Source organism: Maniola hyperantus, chromosome 19, assembly GCF_902806685.2.
Source record: "Maniola hyperantus chromosome 19, iAphHyp1.2, whole genome shotgun sequence".
NCBI classification, from domain to species: domain Eukaryota; kingdom Metazoa; phylum Arthropoda; class Insecta; order Lepidoptera; family Nymphalidae; genus Maniola; species Maniola hyperantus.
Genome location: NC_048554.1, coordinates 12,813,701 through 12,831,712, shown reverse-complemented (window position 1 = coordinate 12,831,712; position 18,012 = coordinate 12,813,701). Strand labels below are relative to the sequence as shown.

The following is an 18,012-nucleotide window of genomic DNA, read 5'->3' as shown; positions in this document are numbered from 1 at the left end:
GACATTTAATAATTCATTCATTCATTGTTCATTCATGAATTTTTTGACAGCAGATGAAGTGCGTGAGCATTACAACGAAGTAGTACTTAGAAATTCTTTGGCAGTGAGTGCATCTATGGTGCAGATGCAGGGCCACCATGGGGCCACCACAGGGTCACAGGGCCATTGATGCAAATTATTAAGGTAACGTAAAAGCTCAATAATTTTACAACTTTCGCTATAATTTTGGTTTTGAAAAGAACTTGTGCAGCAAATCGTCGTTCGCTCTGATCGTAACTTAACAAAGTTCTGTATATTATAATACTCTTTGACAAAGTTTTAAAGACAAAAAATTTTGATGTCACGACCCACGATAGAAAATTAAGGTGTTTGTCTACGATGTGGACTATTCCAGGTTTTTTAATCTGTTGTGGGCTATCATATTTTCTATATTTTGTAAACTTGTCATTTGACATCAATTTGACGTGCCAGGTGCCATTCGACTATGGGCCGGTTGTTTCAAACCATTGGTCTTCGTAAGATACGTTCGTTGAAATTTAATGGACGTAGACGAACTTTAACATCTGTTAATTTAAGTGCGTTGCTTCATTGTACAAAAAACTGTTCGTCATTGTTATTTTGGTTGCGAAACTAACCCTAAAAATTAACTTACTTCTCCGTATCCTTTTCTTATTTCATTTTAAATATATTAAATTATATACATAGTTATTAATATTGCTACTTCGCATTTTAAACACTTTTTCTTTCTTACAAAATCTTCAAAAAAACTATCATTAGAAGCTTTGAATTAAATTGATTCCATTATAATTTGTAAATAAAATATTCCTTTTGTAAGAAGTATGAAGTTACGAACTGATTTGACGATCACCAATGGTGTCAGCACTGGTTAACGTAAACGTAACTTTTTAACGAACGTTAGCGCTAATAGATGCTGAATCAACGCTTTTTCTTTACTTACGTTCGTTAGCGCCATATTTAAAGGTTACGTGTCCGTCAAAGTTTGTTGAAACAACCGGCCCTTAATCTTATTGGTCTGTGATTGGATTCGTGATTCGATTCGTGGTCTGTGCTGGCAACAGCTGATGATTGTTTGTAAACAATTTAAAAATACAAAATAATTTCATATTCACAGCATTATAAGCTAATTTCATTCATCAATTAGCGTTAAAAACCTTTCAGAGGCAGCTGCATACAGAGTGAAAATGGTCGAAGATACTAGTTTAAATTCAAACAAATCGAAGGTTATAATTTCCACAAAAAAATATTTCTAACAATTAAAATGCATAAATTAAGTGAAACTTTAGTTAACTGATAATACACCATGTTCAATAAACAAGTGACGTTTCCGTGCCATCGGCTTTTAATATTAAATAGTATAAAATTATAAAGTCTTTATAATAATATTATTTTCAGACAAAAACAACACGCCCCAAAGCTGTATACTTGTGGACCGAAGCCGACGTTCAAAAGTGGCTTCGCAGACATTGTAGTGATTACTATAATCTGTACTGGGAAAGATTTCATGAGGTAAACTTTCCTAGAAATCTGTTTTGTAACCTAGAATTCTGTTATTTTCTTAATTAATAGGTAACATTATATCAACAACACTAATAGGCTACTTGACAATTTTTTTAAGTTGGTCTTAAATGGTTAATATTTGTCCTATTATATCAAAAAAATTAACACTATATTTTTTTATTATATCAAAAAAATATAGTGTTAATTTTTTTGATATAATAGGACAAATATTAACCATTTAAGACCAACTTAAAAAAATTGTCAAGTAGCCTATTGTTGTTATAAATGTGAATCAACCCTATAGGTTAAAGAGGATTTAATAAAAAATCCTACCATTGAACGCAGAGTATTTAATATACAGCCTCGGTTAATGTATAATAAATAATAATGTACATTTCAAAATATGGAGAAAGAATTTATTCAAATTGGAACTGATTACAGAGATTACTTGCCACATCTAAATATATAAAAGGAAAAGGTGACTGACTGACTGATCTATCAACACACAGCACAAACTACTGGACGGATCAGGCTGAAATTTGGCATGTAGATAGCTATTATGACGTAGACATCTGCTAATAATGGATTTTTTAAAATTCAACTTCTAAGGGGGTGAAATAAAGATTTGAAATTTGTGTAGTCCACGCGGACGAAGTCGCGAGCATAAGCTAGTTTATACATAAATTTCTCTGTCTTTATAATAATACTAGATGTTGCCCACAATTTCGTAAGTGTGGATTTAAGTTATTAAATCCTGTAGGAATTGTAAACTTTTCCAGCATAAAAACTTAAATATGTCTCCGGGATGCAAGCTATCGCTATACCAAATTTCGTCAAAATCGATTGAATGGACGGGCCGTGAAAGGCTAGCAGACAGACAGACAGACAGACAGACAGACAGACAGACAAACACTTTCGCATTTATAATATTAGTATGAAGTATATTGATTATATTAGTATGGATAATCAATCCAATCAATCAGTCCAATCAAATAATATTAGTATGGATTTAAACAATAATGTTGTTTGACAGCACGACATCACAGGCAGGGCGCTGGTGCGCATCAACGACAACACACTGATCAGGATGGGCGTGAGCAACAAGGAGCACCGCGAGGCCATCTGGCGCGAGATCCTCAAGCTGCGGCTCAAGACCGACATCGTGGAGATCCGCGACCTGGAGAGGCGCCACTACTACTTCAACTACGATTTGTGATGAGCTAATTGATTGACTAAACTCTATCCACAGAGAGAAGATATTATAGGGCACTCTCTGTTACGTTATCTCGTACAAATAACTCAGTGGATGTCAACCATTTTGAGGCACCAACCGTTCACAAACGAAACTATGTTTTCGAATTGAATTACGAATGTTTTTGAAAACATTTTCAAGTTACATTGAAGAGTGAATCGGCATCTTCTAAACAAGCGCGTTCCATCTTAGGCTCCATCATCACTTGTCAGCAGGTCTGATTGCAGCCATGCGCTAGTCTATAAATTAAAAAAAAAAAACAAAAAAAATTAATTAATAAATACCAATACCGGTAGGTTACTCAAAATGGTTAAGGCCCCACGCAACAAATTCATCACCTAAATTCACGCATGGATGTAGGTTTTCTACAAATCCCGCGGAAACTCCGATTTTCCGGGACCAAATGCCGGGAAAAGCTTATGTCCTGGATACAAGCTGTCGATAGTAATATGTCGTCGGAATCAGTTGATAGGGGCCGTGAAAAGCTAGCAGACAGACAGACACTTTCGCATTAATATGAGTTGATTAACTCTAAGCATTTATCATTTAAGTCTTAAAATATTAACATTGTTAATGTTACGTATTGAAGTTAAAATAAATTTTATTTTTTTAAGTATACTTAATAGCTTTATTTATGCGTTGTTTGTAATTAATTACCTTGATCACTATGGGACCTCTTGCATTGTACCAGTGCTCATAGACTGACATAACATTTAGATAACTGGTATAATAGATCTCTAAGGTCAAATCAGAAAGGAGATCCCTAGAGAGAAACTGCCTCTCCTTTAATATAGCAAAGTATCATGACGTGATGTTCTCCAATCGTTCACATAAATAGTTTAATCACCAATTACCAGCTATGCAATGAGACGATTCCTCGTTCTTTCGAAGTTAGTAAATTTTTAATATGGCTGGTTTTTTTAAATAGAGATAGCGAGCAAACGAGCAGGCGGGTCACATGACGTTAAGTGATTACTGCCACCCATGAACATTTGCAGCACCAGAGGAACCGCCGATGCGTTGCCGGCCTTTTAGGAATTTATTGGTCCGCCCCTTGAATCTAGTGGGAACACCGCCGATGGGAGTTGGTTCCACAGTTTGCATGTGCGTGGAAAGAAGGATCTGAAGGCTGTTAGAGGGGCGTCTGTATGAGGGGCTTGCCTAGGGCGCTCTCGACATTTAATCCGCCTCTGCTGGGGCCTAGGGCGGCCAAGACTGCAAATCCGCCAGCGGCTAGAGACCCATGTCCAGCTGTGGACGTCTATTAGTTGACGACTATGACCTAAACAATAGACACCTGCGTTAATTTATGTAACTTTTTATGCATATTACATATCTAATTAGACTTAATAATAATGTTGACGGTGAAGAAAGAGAAACTTACGATAATCCCTCATGTAACAGCGTAGGGCTTCATGTCTTAACTCTTTATGTAGGGAGTCTTTAAATAGCATCTTTTTTCTACTCGACATCTTCACTTACAGATCGCCAATCGTAGAGCCCTGTTGATCTTAGTTTTAAATAATATTAAGGTGTACCTAAGTCTTCATAAATACCTAGATAACAGTTTTTATATATATCTACTTGAGTTACCTACTTAAAACAACAATAATTATTGATTCTCCAATGAGTGAATTAAGTGTACCTGACACGACGTATTTGAGTGGTAAGTATCTAAAGCAGCATGTCTATGTTTGATAAACCTCGCATCTCATAACTGTCCACCTTGGCACCTTCCTACTTCATCATCAGATCAATCTGTAAGCCACTTTTCCGAAACCAAAATGGACCCAAACACGATCGACCCAAACATGCTCTAAGTATATATACGAAGAAAAGAGTGATCTTAGACAATGAAGAGCAAAAGTTTTTTAATCGATTAAACTTTCACGTCAATTGGTGAACCTAACACTGGTACTGAATGTCTTTCCTACCGAGAATTACTTTATATTATCTAGTATGGATACAAGGGACGGGCTAACTTGGAAGGGGACGTATGACAGTTTTTATTTTATAAAATGTGTTCTCAAAAAAATTAATTTATTAAATCACATATAGATAGCGCTGTTGTCAGTAACTTGCAGTGTTGCACATAAAAATGTTAAAATATCTTGTACGATGGTACGGAACCCTTCGTGTGCGAGTCCGACTCGCACTTCCGACGGCTTCCTCCGACCTGGTGGTTACCAATTCTGCGCTTTCCGGTGCTAGGTCGCCATTCTAGCACCTTGAGACAGTTGCGCTACGCCGGTTGCTCTGGTTCTCCTACGATAGATTGTCGGTAAAATTTTGATTGTGTGACAGACTAGTGTGTAAACAGCTTTAAATTCCTGTCCAAGCGTACGCTATTGTTATCTTTGACAGTAAAAATTCCTATGTGATCAAACGGGTATATATTTATCTCGGTGTCTCGCCCCTCCGTCGAGGCAGGAACAATCATAAACAAAGCAGGGTCATTAAAATTTCTGCTATTTCGGAGCGTCTCGGATCTCATCGTCTTCTCAACGTCACATTGAGACCTATAGCCACATAGTACTATTATTAAGATATATTAATTTTACTTGGACCAAGTGGTCCGGTATTTTGCCAAAGGGGGGATATTTTCAGCTTTGCAACCCGCTGAGCTATGTCGGTTAGATACTGTGATAATGGTTCTCCTACGACTCAGCGTAGCGCAAGACCGTGGCGGGCGTGTGGATTATGTGCAAGTCTACAAGAGACCTGTATGTCCAGCAGTGGACGTCTATCGGTTGATACTAAGAATTTTTTATTCAGATACAAGTTAGCCCATGACTACAATATCACCTGGTGGTAAGTGATGATGCAGTCTAAGATGAAAGAAGGCTAACCTGTAAGGGCAGTTTGTTTTTAAATTAAATCCCTTTAGTTTCTACACGACATCTTATTGGCACACTAAATCGCTTGGCGGCACGGCTTCGCCGGTAGGGTGGTAACTAGCCACGGCCGCAGCCTCCCACCAGACCAGACCAGAAATTTAGAAAATATAAAGTTCCAAACCCCTGTCGGGAATCGAATCCGGGACCTCCCACTAATAAGACAACAGCGCTTACCACTGCGCCAAGGAGGTCGTTAAAATAATACTTGATAATGATGATGACGTCCCTTATCTCTTCTTCTATTACCTTATCCCACGTGGGGTCGGCACAACATTTCTTTTTCTGCCACTCACTTCTGTCATCCGTCAACGTATTATCCACCTCTATGTCTCTACACGTTGCATATTTGCATCTTGATTCTTGGTATGCAATAAGAACAGTTTGAGCTTTGTGTAGTCACCTACTTTAAATATTTTGCAGTTGAGATTCACCTACGTTGCAAACAACCATTCTCCCAAGACCTAAAAGTTGGCCTGATTTTGAAAGCAAATCGTGAAAGGAATGAGTACCTATGTCTACATGTCTCCAGACATTTCAAACGTTTGGCTGTTGGCAGCTGATTTCCTTTGCCAAATTAGAGTTGTTAAAAAGTTTTGTTCGATGTGATGTTCTCTCGATGTTTTACGTACTTATGTATATCGATGATTTGTTGATTGATACGGGCGTCGAGTTTTTAATATTTAAGTATTCTCCGATATTAAATAAAAACTAAGAAACAGACTTGAAACAGAATAAGTAGGCACACCACGATTGGTATTTTCCGTGAGAATATCGTTACTGGTAGTAAGAGAACTTAGTGATAAGCTCATTTTATTATATGAGTTTTAAAATCTCAATCCAAAATTAATTTCTCAAAGATGCTTCTAGAACAGATATACCTAGGTAAGTAGATTTCACCCGCGGGTTCAGTGAAAAATATAAATTTCTTTGTCCCATATTCCTTGGTAATTTCGAAAAATCCAGCTAGATATTCCATGTCTACATTCTTATGGTGTAAGTATATACAAGCTGTGATAGCCCAGTGGTTAGGACGTCCGCTTTCTAATCGGAGGTCGAGGGTTCAATGATCGATCCCTGGCACGCACCTCTAACTTTTCAGAGTTATTTGTGTTTTAAGTACCTAATTAAATATCACTTACTTTAACAGTGAAGGAAAACATCCTGAGGAAACCTGCATGCCTGAGAGTTCTCCATAATGGTCCTAAAGGTGTGTAAAGTCTACCAATCCGCACATGGTCAGCGTGGTAGACTATGGCCAAAACCCTTCTCACTCTGAGAGGAGACCCGTCCTCTGTAGTGAGCCGTCAATGTGTTGATCATGATGACATTCTTATGAACTTTTGTGCACAGGTTTCTAGTTCCAAGTGTTTGGGCGGGCGTTTATGGGTCAGTCAGTGTGTGATTCAGAACTTTTCTTTATATATTCGACTAGCTTATGCTTGCGACTTCGTCCGCGTGGACTACATACATTTTAAACCCCTATTTCACCTCCTTAGGGGTTGAATTTTCAAAAAACCTTTTTTTAGCGGATGCCTACGTCATAATAGCTATCCTGCATGCCAAATTTCAGCCCGATACGTCTAGTAGTTTGAGCTGTGCGTTGATAGATCAGTCAGTCAGTCAGTCAGTCAGTCACCTTTTCCTTTTATATATTTAAAGATAATAATAATCGATATTTTTGTTGTATTGAGCATCCCTATACCAATTTAAATTCAACAAAATGTCTCGTAAATCGAGATGTCGTTTGGTCATCATGAAAACGCTTTGCGAAGCGGTCTTCCTTCTGGATGCTTAAAACTTTATTGTGTCAAGTCCCGAGACGGCATAGTTAGCGGGCCGTTGTGCGCGCGATTCGGTCGTGTCAGACATATTGGAAAATCTCCCGCCATTATTTTCGCGACAATTTAACTTTTTTTTTATTTAGACGTCAGTGTTTTTGGGATTGGGACGATAGTATTTTTTTTTTTGTAAAAAATTATCTGTAACTTCCTGGTAACTTGAGGTTTTGGAGTTTTTGTTCGACTTTAGAGGTGCTAAATTTTTTAAGGTGTGTTTGTTTTATTTTTTCGAATTTTTATTTTAACTAGGTACTTAGTTGTTTACCGTGTCTGAAAATGGTTTTTTTAACATACTTATTAGGTACCTGATAATTTTTTAACATTTTAATGGTCTTTAATAACGATTTATTTGCGATTTATTTTGACTAAAAACTAAAAAGTTATTATAATACTTAGGCATCTAGTTATGTTGATTAAAAAATATGCAAATATTTTAATACCTAGCCAATAATATTTAAATTAAACTATCAGCAATGGTTTAGAAGTCCAGGACTTTTAGTAGGATTAAGACAAAGGTAACCTTAATGTATTTATAGTTCTTTAGCTGATCTAAAAATAAACAAGAACAAGAAATTCAAGTAAAAATCTAACTTTAGAGCCTCGAGAGCTCAACGGTTAAAGGAGCGGACAGCAATTAACTTGGCTAATATTCTTTAAAATAAAAAAAAGCGCTGAACACAGCGTAGGTATACTATAGTAACCTATATCTACTGATTACAGATAGAAATTACATTTAAAACGGAGGTTAGTCAATGCCCGTCTGCGGAACCCTAGGCGTGATTTAAAGCACCGGGCCTTAACGGATTTATCGCTTTAATGATTCAATTTGAGCGTTGGTTTGTTTTGATAGCTATTAAATTAGCCCGCGGTTTGACGTAAACCCACATTGAAGGCGGAATTATCTAAAATTCCAGGGCGACCATTTTTAGGGTTCCGATGTAAACAAGGAACCCTTACAGTTTCGCCATGTCCGTCCGTCTGTCCGTCCGTCCGTCCTCGGTTAATCTCAGAGACTTAATTTGGCATGGGTATAAATATCAATCACGCCGACCAAGTGGTGAAATAAAATGTTAATAAATATTTTTTTTAGGGTAGCTCCCCTACATGTAAAGTGGGGATGAATTTTCTTTTTCTGTTCTACACCATAGTGTGGGGTATCGTTGAATTGGTCTTTTAAAAATATCTACCTGCTGTGGGTGTGGGAACATCATTTTTCGATTTCTAGATCCGTTTGTAAAATATGATGTTTTAAAGTGCTAATTTTTATTAGAGTCAAGTGTCGTCCCCCGTCCCCCCCATCAGCCTAATGGTAGTATATAGGAACGTGAAAAAATTCACCTGTAGTATATATAATCAATTTTAAAGGAAAACTATCATGGCTAAGTAGGGTTCACAGGTTAAGGAGTTAGGTATATTATCTGTTTTTCGAGGATTGTGACTACGGAACCCTACACTGCGCGTGGCTCGCCACGCACTTGGCCGGTTTTAAATTACCTACTACCTATTTGTTGTTATAGTGGCAATAGGTATATTCTGCGAAAATTATAACTCTCTACCTATTTATTACGGTTCATGAGATACAGCCCGCTGACTGACTGACGGACGGACGGGCAGCGGAGGCTTAGTAATAGGGTCCCGTTGGCCACTCTACGGGAACGGAATCCTAAAAATGACAGTCAGTGGGGACTGCAGACAGAACTGAAACACAACGGATTTTAGGCTGCAATACACGAAGAGTGCCTCCGCTGTCCGTCCGTCTGTCTGTCTGTCTGTCTGTCTGTCTGTATGTCAGCAGGCTGTATCACTTACATAGCAAGTCCAAATTTTCACAAAGTGTGTATTTTATTGCTGCTAAAAACACAAATAATAAAAACCCAAGATGGCGAATTTCAAAATGGCCATCATGCAAATTAAACAAAATTAAAAGTAGGTAGCTACATCATGTTATATCTTGTAGGCACATGAGTACATTGTAGTTACGATGGTACAGAACCCTCCGTGTGCGAGTCAGCTCGCACTTGACAGTTTTTTATTTATTTTTATCTCTGTAATAGTGATGCTGTGACAACCCTAGATGAGATAACTAGCTTAGCTAGAACCGATTTATTGGTATAACATTTCAATTCCCGCGCGCGCTGGTTCAATGTTTTGATAGCTCCTAAATTAATTCTCCGTTTCCAGTAAACGCAAACTGAACACATTACGATGATTTTGATTGCTAGATTTAATGTTAACCGTAATAATTTTATTTGATTGTATTCCTAATGCGTATCTGTACTGAGATATATAAGCTATCAAAGTCTTACTGGTGGAGTCATCAGTACAATAGTCTAGCCACCAGTACAACTTTGATAGTTTGTATCTCGGAAACGTGACACATGGAAGATTTTGTCTCATCCCAAATCTCGATTTTGGATTCTTTCGTCCCAATAACCAGACCCGTTCGCTAAGTACACTTGAACAATAGAATAGAATAGAATAGAATAGAATGTTTTTTTATTCATGTAAACTTTTTAAAAGTGCTTATGAATAGTCAGGTAGTTTTAATTTACCAATCAAAAACAAGTCGCGGGCATCAGCTAGTAAGTACATACATACCTACAGATATATATTTTGTTTGTTTGTCTGTCACGTAATCCCGTCTCGGGGCACGTGTGTCGGCGCGCGCTCATAAATCGTGCACGTGCACCGTGAGCTGCAGTATCTTGGCACTGCACGCCTAATTGCCTGATGCTCTGCTTTAAAACGACCTCGCTGGCGCAGTGGTGATCGCTGTGCTCCTGTAAGTGCGAGATACGGGGTTCAATTCCTAAAGGGAAAATATGCGCTGCATTGTTTTTTTTTTGCTGGGGTCCTTCTCTGTGCTTGTGCTGTGCTGTGCTCTGTGCTAGCGAAGTTCATAGCAGTAAAAATTTTAGTACCATTCATTGTATCATCTGTCAACGCACCATACTTATCACTAGCTGATGTTCGCGACTTCGTCCGCTTGGATTTACAGACAGACAGTAAAACTGTGACATTAATATGGATGAAATAGACGAGCAAAATCATATTTGTCTCCACTTTACTTGTGTGGAGTGTGGACGTGGAAGTCTAGCAACTTGGGATCATAATTTCCAACGTCTATATAAATCAAAATATTTTTATCAATTAAACTTTTACAAGTACCTACCTACCTACTTTTGAATCAAATGCATCTACCACTGGTTGGGAATGCCTTTTCTGTAACTCTTTTTTTTAACTATACCACTTGAGCTTCGCCACCCGTTCAGCTGTCTCCTCGTTTATGATTTGATCACGTAGAGAAACTCTAAGCATAGCTCTCTCCATCGCCCGCTGAGTAACTCCAAAGCTTTTTTTAAAAATAAAGATAGCGAGCAAACGAGCAGGCGGGTCACCTGACGTTAAGTGATTACCGCCGCCCATGAACATTTGCAGCACCAGAGGCACCGCCGATGCGTTGCCGGATTTTTAGGAATTTGTCTGTGTCAAGAAAGATCTTGAACATATTTACATACAAAATTACATTTACCTACAAGATACTCAGAACACTTCTTCTTGCGAAACATTTGGTAATTTTGGACTTGGACTGACATCAGAGGGCCGGGAAGCGCTTTACGGCGTCATAACTCATAAACTAGGTACATAATACCTAAACAACGAAGATGTACCATGAACACATGTGCCAATACGACTCCACGTTCTAAACACATCAGCATATCGTAACTTTTTATGAGATCACGTACTAAAACATCACGGTTGGAAGATAAAGTTGTTAATTTGAGAATATTTTGTAAGTTTACAGTTATTTTGTGTCGATTATCGCTGTTGCGTGGGCGTTTATTGAATCCGATGATTTTTAAATTGAAATTCAACAAAATGTTGAATAATAAAATGCTTGATTTTCAATCATATTTAGGGCCTGCGCAGACGCGGGACTATTGGCCGCGGAGAAAAGTTCCTCATTGTCGTTTCGCGGTAAGTACAGTATGCGGCCGAAAGTAATGTACATCGACTTTTAGAAGGAGATAACAGATTTGTAGAGCACTGTCTCTGTCGTTGAGACCGACAAAACGTCATGTAGGTATGAGTGACAGAGACAACGCTCTACAAAGCCAAAATGACATTCTAAAGGTCGATGTAGGTACATTAGTTTCGGCTGCATACTTGATCTACTGTTATAACCTTTGCGCATTGTGTGCGTTATGCGATGTAGTTCTTAGTCTGGCTAACGAAAGAAAATACTTGAAAAGCGCGGCAAATTCAAAAAATATCAGCATGGCAGCCTCAAAATTAGCATAACCGACCTGGAGTAACCGAATTTGATACTTTAGAATTCCTTATTTTTATTTCTGTTCTATTAAATTTGGGGGTTTAGTCGGTAAGAGTCCGACATAACCTCCGTGCCTCCCCGGGTGCGGTGGTATCCATGAGGATTTCCCCACGAATAAAAAAAGGTCTGTCATACTAATTTTGGGGCTGCCATACTGATACTTTTCGAATTTGCCGCAATTTTCCAGTATCTAACCCGGTGCGCGGATAGCGCAGGTGACGTGCGGGGCGTCCCCCCCGCCTCATACCCCGATCGCTATCTCCACGTGTCGCGTACTGTAGATTATTTAGTAAGAAAGAAAGAAAGAAAGAAAGAAAGAAAGAAAGAAAAGACGTTTATTTATGCAATTGTGCCACACATTACAACTTAAAGCTAAGAGCTGGTTATTCCGGCGCTTCTTCCACCTGAGAACAAGCAAAAGAAGCGCCGGAACAAACTGTCATATTGTGTGGCACAACCCGAAAAAAGGGTCCCAGCTCAGCATTATGCTGTATGCCTTGTTGCACAAGAACATACAGCGCTGATTTTCAGCTGGTACCCTGAACCGGGTGACGCCACGGAATCATAAACTAATGATAACTAAACTAATGATAACTAAACATAAATAATAAAATACACGGAAACATAAAAAAAATCACAAACTAACAATTACTATACTTAGTTATTTAGCACCATACATATTTCAATGTCTAAGTACATCCATGGTGGCACTGTGCGACTTGCGAGCTGGCATCCGTCAAATAGCAATATCGCACTGTTTTGACAGGAACGCCGCAGTTGGTCCATATTTCGGCGCAGATCGGTTTATTTACATATATTGGCAGCCATTCAAAGCAAGGCCTGATTTGAATTATTATCTACGTCCTACGGAAACGCTGCTCCTGAGATACCTTGCAAATAATATTACGTAAGATAAGATAAGATAAGATAAGTTTATTAATTGCAAAATTGTATGTAAATAGGGTCTTAAACATATAAAAGTCCAATTACAATTTGCCATCAATGGCGCGCAATTTTACAATAGTGTCAGTTACACATTTAGTTACTATTAACATAGGTACTAAAAAATAAAAAATAAAATTAAAATATGATGTCAGAGAAAACCTAAAATAGTCTTATTTAAGTGCTTGTTAATATTAACTTAATAATAAATTACTTACATTGATGAAATTAATTACTTAATCAAATCTCGAAATTAAGCCTTAATATGTCGTACGAAGTCATCCACTGCATAAAAATTTTTTTCTTGCAACCATTTTTTTAATTTATGACAGAATTGTTTAAATGGAAGCATTTTAATCTCCATCGGCAATTTGTTAAAAAAATTTATGCACATAGAGTAACAATTTTTTTGGTATAATGATGTTTTGGAGATCCTATCAGACACTAATTTATCTTGATTTCTCAATCCTCTTTTTCCAACATTATCATGCAGAGTTTTGAAACAATGAAAGTTCGTTTTGACAAACTTTGCAATTTCTAAAATAACGTAGGTAATTGTATATTCTGAAGCTGAAGTGGCAATGGGCAGGGCACATAGTTCGTAAAACCGATAGACGTTGGTGTCTCAAGGTGCTGGAATGGCGACCTCGCACTGGAAGACGCAGCGTTGGGAGACCCCCCACTAGGTGGACGGACGACATCAGACGAGTCGCAGGGAGCTGCTGGATTCAGACGGCGCAAGACCATGGCGTGTGGAAGTCCCTACAAGAGACCTATGTCCAGCAGTGGTCGTCTATCGGTTGATGATGATGATGATGAATTATATATTCTACTTATTCTATCGAATTGCTACGCGTTCTGAGATATCCTAAGTAGGTAGTTAGGTACCTATAAATCTATTGAATACTAGCTTATGCTCGCGACTTCGTCCGCGTGGACTACACAAATTTCAAACCTCTATTTTACCCCCTTAGGGATTTAATTTTCAAAAATCCTTTCTTAGCGGACGCCTACGTTATAATAGCTATCTGCATTCCGAATTTCAGCGCGATCTGTCCAGTAGTTTGAGCTGTGCGTTGATAGATCAGTCAGTCAGTCAGTCACCTTTTCCTTTTGATAGATTCGTACTTAATGCGAATTAAAACCTTAAGTTCTACAGAAGGTTTTGGCCATAGTCTACCACGCTGGCGAAGTGCGGATTGGCAGACTTCGCACACATTTGAGAACAATATGGAGAACTCTTACCATGCGCAGGTTTCCTTACGATGTTTTCTTTACCGTTAAAGCAAGTGATTTAATTGCTCTGAAAAGTAAGAAATGCCTATTCAGGATCGAACCTGAACCGACCGAAGAGACCGACGACATCCTGGTTTGCTGAATATTCTTCTTCTCAATCGTCCACTCTTGACAGAGTGGTCGTGGCTATGAATTAATTGATAGTTAAAATTGGGGTCAAATTTTCTTAGAAATGATATAATTTTAATCTTGTTTGACTCATTAAAGATGGGCGTTATTGGCTATTTCTGGCAACGGTTAATCAACAGTTATTTAGTTTCAATACCAATATTGATAACCGTTGCCGAATATCGGTATCAGAGTTGTGTTTCAACTAATTTAATATGCGCAACGCGCAGCGGTTTCCGTAGTAGTAACTAAGCTAGCTGCCGTATCAATACCGTCTGTATAGCTAGCGCGCGCATATTCACTAAAATAAAACCAATTTTACTTTCATGAATATCGTGAAGTAATCACAACCTTAAGTTCATAGCAGCAAAGTTTAATTAAATGATCATTGACATAGGTCAAACTATAGTGGACGCCTGCACGAATAGTTTGACACAATCCAGTTAACCAAAAACATTTCACGAAGATTGATAAACCAAAGAGGACCTTATCTCTATTACTCTAAGGCTAACTGTATTAAAATTGATAGATCAAAGTTGTTGCGGACGGGAGCTTCGAGCCACGCGCAGCGCCGGCGATGACTGACGCTGATTGGTCTACTGCCAACACCCCCGCTCCCCGCTATGCCTTCACCACCCGCGATCGCCTTGTCTCCCGCTCGGTATGACCGTATGCGCTTGCCGAGTGGGAGAATTAAATATAAGATCGATTTTATTGTATAGAATCACTTCGCCTCTTGCTTCCGAACGAAGAAGATCTCAGAACTAGAAGTACCGTGAACCATTGTGAACCTTGAAAATTGTGAATTAATGTGATCAAGAAAGAAATACAGTCCACTGAACCCTCCGAGGAATTTGATTTGAATCCCTCCCCAACATCTTTGGTCCATCGTGCCGGATCAAGAACCAGAAGAACCGAAGCCTCAAGATCCGAAGCCTGAAGATCCGAAGTCTCAAGAACCGAAGTCTGAAGAACTGAAGGCTCAAGACCCGAAGATCAAGATGGTTCGAACTAGGAGTCAGACCTCACAACATGAAGATGAACACGACGAGCACGTTGCGCCGCAAGAACCGATCCCTCGCGCGACGGACGCAGCTCGCCCTGTTCAGATCCGCTTCATGGAGTCGTCTCCATCAACAAGTGCCGGTCTCCGGCAAGAATCCATCATTGATACACGAAGGGCCTTTGAAGAACACTCCCTTCATGCTCATCCGCCATCACCAACTCGATCAACCCGCTCGCAACGATCCACGGCGAGTACGGCTGCCCGCATGAAACAAGCTGAATACGAAGCAGCGGAGCGACTTGCCGCCATTAAAATGCGTCAGTTACGACAACAACAACTGATCGAACAGCAGCAATTCGAGATCGAAGCTGAACTGGTGCGGAAAAAGTTAGAGGCTGACTTAGCTGCTATACAGGACGATGACCAAGGGAGCACACGAGGGCCTGAAGAAGCAATCAACATGAACTTGCGCACGGAAGATTGGTTGCGTCACGCCGATCGTACACGAGGGGAGCCACCCACCGACCGGCTACCTGCGCGAAAGACCCGAACCCCTCCCGCCGCTGCACCCCCTGTAAGACCTGGCACGAACATCACCGAACCCCGATCCGAACACTATTACGAAGATCGCCGAACTCGCTCACCAACGCCGAATCACTCACGAAACCGAAGCTTAGAAGCCCTGGTGGAATGTTTCAACCAAATGAGCCAATACCGACCACCACCACGATCATCTACGGAGCTACCTACATTCAGCGGGTCTGAGAACGAATGGCTGCCGTTCAAAGCATCCATGCGAGATTCGACGCGGCTTCACAAGTTCTCACCGATCGAGAACATGCAACGCCTGCGCAACGCATTGAAAGGAGAAGCCCGAGATGCCGTTGCTTCGCTTCTGTACACGGCTTGTGACCCGACTGAAGTTATGGAAGCTCTAGAACAGAGCTTTGGCCGACCAGAAGCCTTGATCGATAAGGCGTTAGACGAGATCAAGCTTCTACCACCCTTGGGACCGACTACAACCGAACTGAACGTCTTCGCTGTCAAAGTGAGAAACATCGTGGCTACGATCACCAATGTTGAAGGCCTCGACGGATGTCTCCAGAACAGAATGCTCACCAGAGACATCGTAGACAAACTACCACCTGACCTAAGAAGAAGCTTCGCCAGATATGCTTCTGAAAACCGTCGCCCAAGAGAACCGCACATAGTAACTTTGTCTCGCTTTCTGAACAACGAGGCAGCTATAGGTTTAGAGTTCACCTACTCTAAACCATCAGCTTCAGCGATGTTGAAGCACAAAGAACCACATCCGAGATCCGCAAGAACTGCATCCACAACATGGAAGAACTACGATGCCAACATGTTCGCTGCCAATGACGAAGAGCAGTGTCAGTGCTGTGGTGGTGACCACAAACCACCACAGTGCGAGAAAATGAAGGACATGAGCATCAACGCACGTTGGGATTGGGCCAAAGCAAACAGAGTTTGCTTCAAATGCCTAACGAAGAACCACCCACGAACCGAGTGCAAGGCGAAGCAATGTGGTGTCGACGGCTGCGTTCACTCGCACCACCCGCTATTGCACGAACGAAGCCCTGCAAGCGAGGCATCGCATACGAACCAGGATGCCTCACAAGAACAAATGGAGGAAGTAGTAGCCTCAACGTCCACCAACACGAAGACTGGATGCAATGTTATGCTCAAGGTGTGCCCGGTCATCGTTAAGAACTCCGACGGCGTCGAAATAAACACCTACGCTTTGTTAGATGAAGGCTCTACGATTTCCCTCATCGAAGAAGATCTAGCGGACCAACTGAACCTTAAAGGGCCCGCTAATGCTGTTAACATCCGAGGTATTAACTCCACCGAGACCGAACAAAGCAGCAGAACAGTCCAGCTCCAGTTACGAGGCAAAAACACAAGAGCCTCGCATGTCATACGAGCCAGAACCGTGCAACGTTTCCACTTGCTGCACCAGACCATACCACTAGAACTCCTGCGGTACGAACACATCCAAGCACTGGATCCAAGTGAAGTGTGCTACGAACGAGCCCGACCACGCTTGCTTATTGGCTCCGACAACTGGGAGCTAATCGTGACGAAGCAACTTCTGACCGGAGAGCGCCACGAACCTGCAGCTTCACGTACCGAGCTTGGCTGGGTCATACATGGGACGGCACCTCGAGCCACGATCAGCAACGGAGAGGAACACGTGCTCCACCTAAGCACCTATGACTCAACAGAACCAGTCAGAAATGAATATGTCGCCGCCTTAGTTGATTCGTCAAAATCAACTTACGATCCGATCCAGAAAGAAGACGAGAGAGCAACGGAAGAAACAGCAGAACTCCAACTCCCCTGTTATTCCAATACGAGGGGAGTGCGATCCCGTGAACATACTTTATACGAAGTCAGAGCTCCAACCAACGCTGTTGAACAAACAAGATATCTGGATGCCAGGCCAGCGAACTGGGCTGATAGCATACCTAAGAAGCCACTGCTAACAGTCGAACACAGCACAGCAGGCTGGTCACATAGCAATCCCTGTGATCCGATCAAGCACACTGATCACGCTGGCAAAGAACTAGTCAAGAACTGCATGCTTGCATCGACCCAATGCAGACCTCGGGATGGTAAACCTGTGGTGCGTTCGGAACCAAATGTGAATGCACACCACGTCATTGTAAGAAATCAAGACCGCATCTTTCTTCGATCCAAGAAGAAGCTCACCGTCCTGACGAAGAAAAGGAAGCAATGCAAGAGCTATGCTGAGGGGAGAAATGTTGCGGACGGGAGCTTCGAGCCACGCGCCGCGCCGG

At 40.6% G+C, this 18,012-nt stretch overlaps 2 protein-coding genes and 1 long non-coding RNA gene across 7 annotated transcripts in view; all 3 read left to right on the top strand.

The window, feature by feature from the left end:
- The window catches only part of LOC138403671 (uncharacterized), a 331,305-nt gene that overhangs the window by 286,129 nt on the left and 27,164 nt on the right, over positions 1-18,012 (top strand). The window lies entirely within an intron of this gene.
- Positions 50-3,388, top strand: ave (Protein aveugle). 2 transcript variants are annotated; one of them, XM_069504805.1, is made up of 3 exons: positions 50-183; positions 1,414-1,527; positions 2,552-3,388. In XM_069504805.1, the coding sequence occupies exons 1-3, from the start codon at positions 169-171 to the stop codon at positions 2,732-2,734; spliced, it is 312 nt and encodes a 103-aa protein (XP_069360906.1). In that variant the 5' UTR covers positions 50-168; the 3' UTR covers positions 2,735-3,388. The 2 variants fall into 2 exon arrangements, with proteins under 2 accessions (XP_069360906.1, XP_034834417.1); XM_034978526.2 differs by lacking the exon at positions 50-183 and adding an exon at positions 1,054-1,241.
- Positions 4,252-18,012, top strand: part of LOC117990994 (SET domain-containing protein SmydA-8-like) — a 40,925-nt gene continuing 27,164 nt past the window's right edge. For 2 of the 4 annotated variants that reach the window (XM_034978509.2, XM_034978507.2), the window contains exon 1: positions 4,252-4,436. In XM_034978509.2, the coding sequence (XP_034834400.1) occupies positions 4,397-4,436 (40 nt within the window). In that variant the 5' untranslated portion in view covers positions 4,252-4,396. Of the gene's footprint in view, positions 4,437-7,417; positions 7,715-18,012 lie in introns of those variants that run through there. The other 2 variants (XM_034978511.2, XM_034978510.2) reach the window with 1 other exon arrangement.

What these genes read in the sequence shown, in the direction of transcription:
- ave (XM_034978526.2), top strand. Translation starts at nt 1,203, where the DNA reads ATGGTCGAAGATACTAGTTTAAATTCAAACAAATCGAAG. An exon ending in TAAATTCAAACAAATCGAAG is followed by an intron (nt 1,242 to 1,413) that starts GTTATAATTTCC and finishes TATTATTTTCAG; the next exon opens with ACAAAAACAACACGCCCCAA. An exon ending in ACTGGGAAAGATTTCATGAG is followed by an intron (nt 1,528 to 2,551) that starts GTAAACTTTCCT and finishes GTTGTTTGACAG; the next exon opens with CACGACATCACAGGCAGGGC.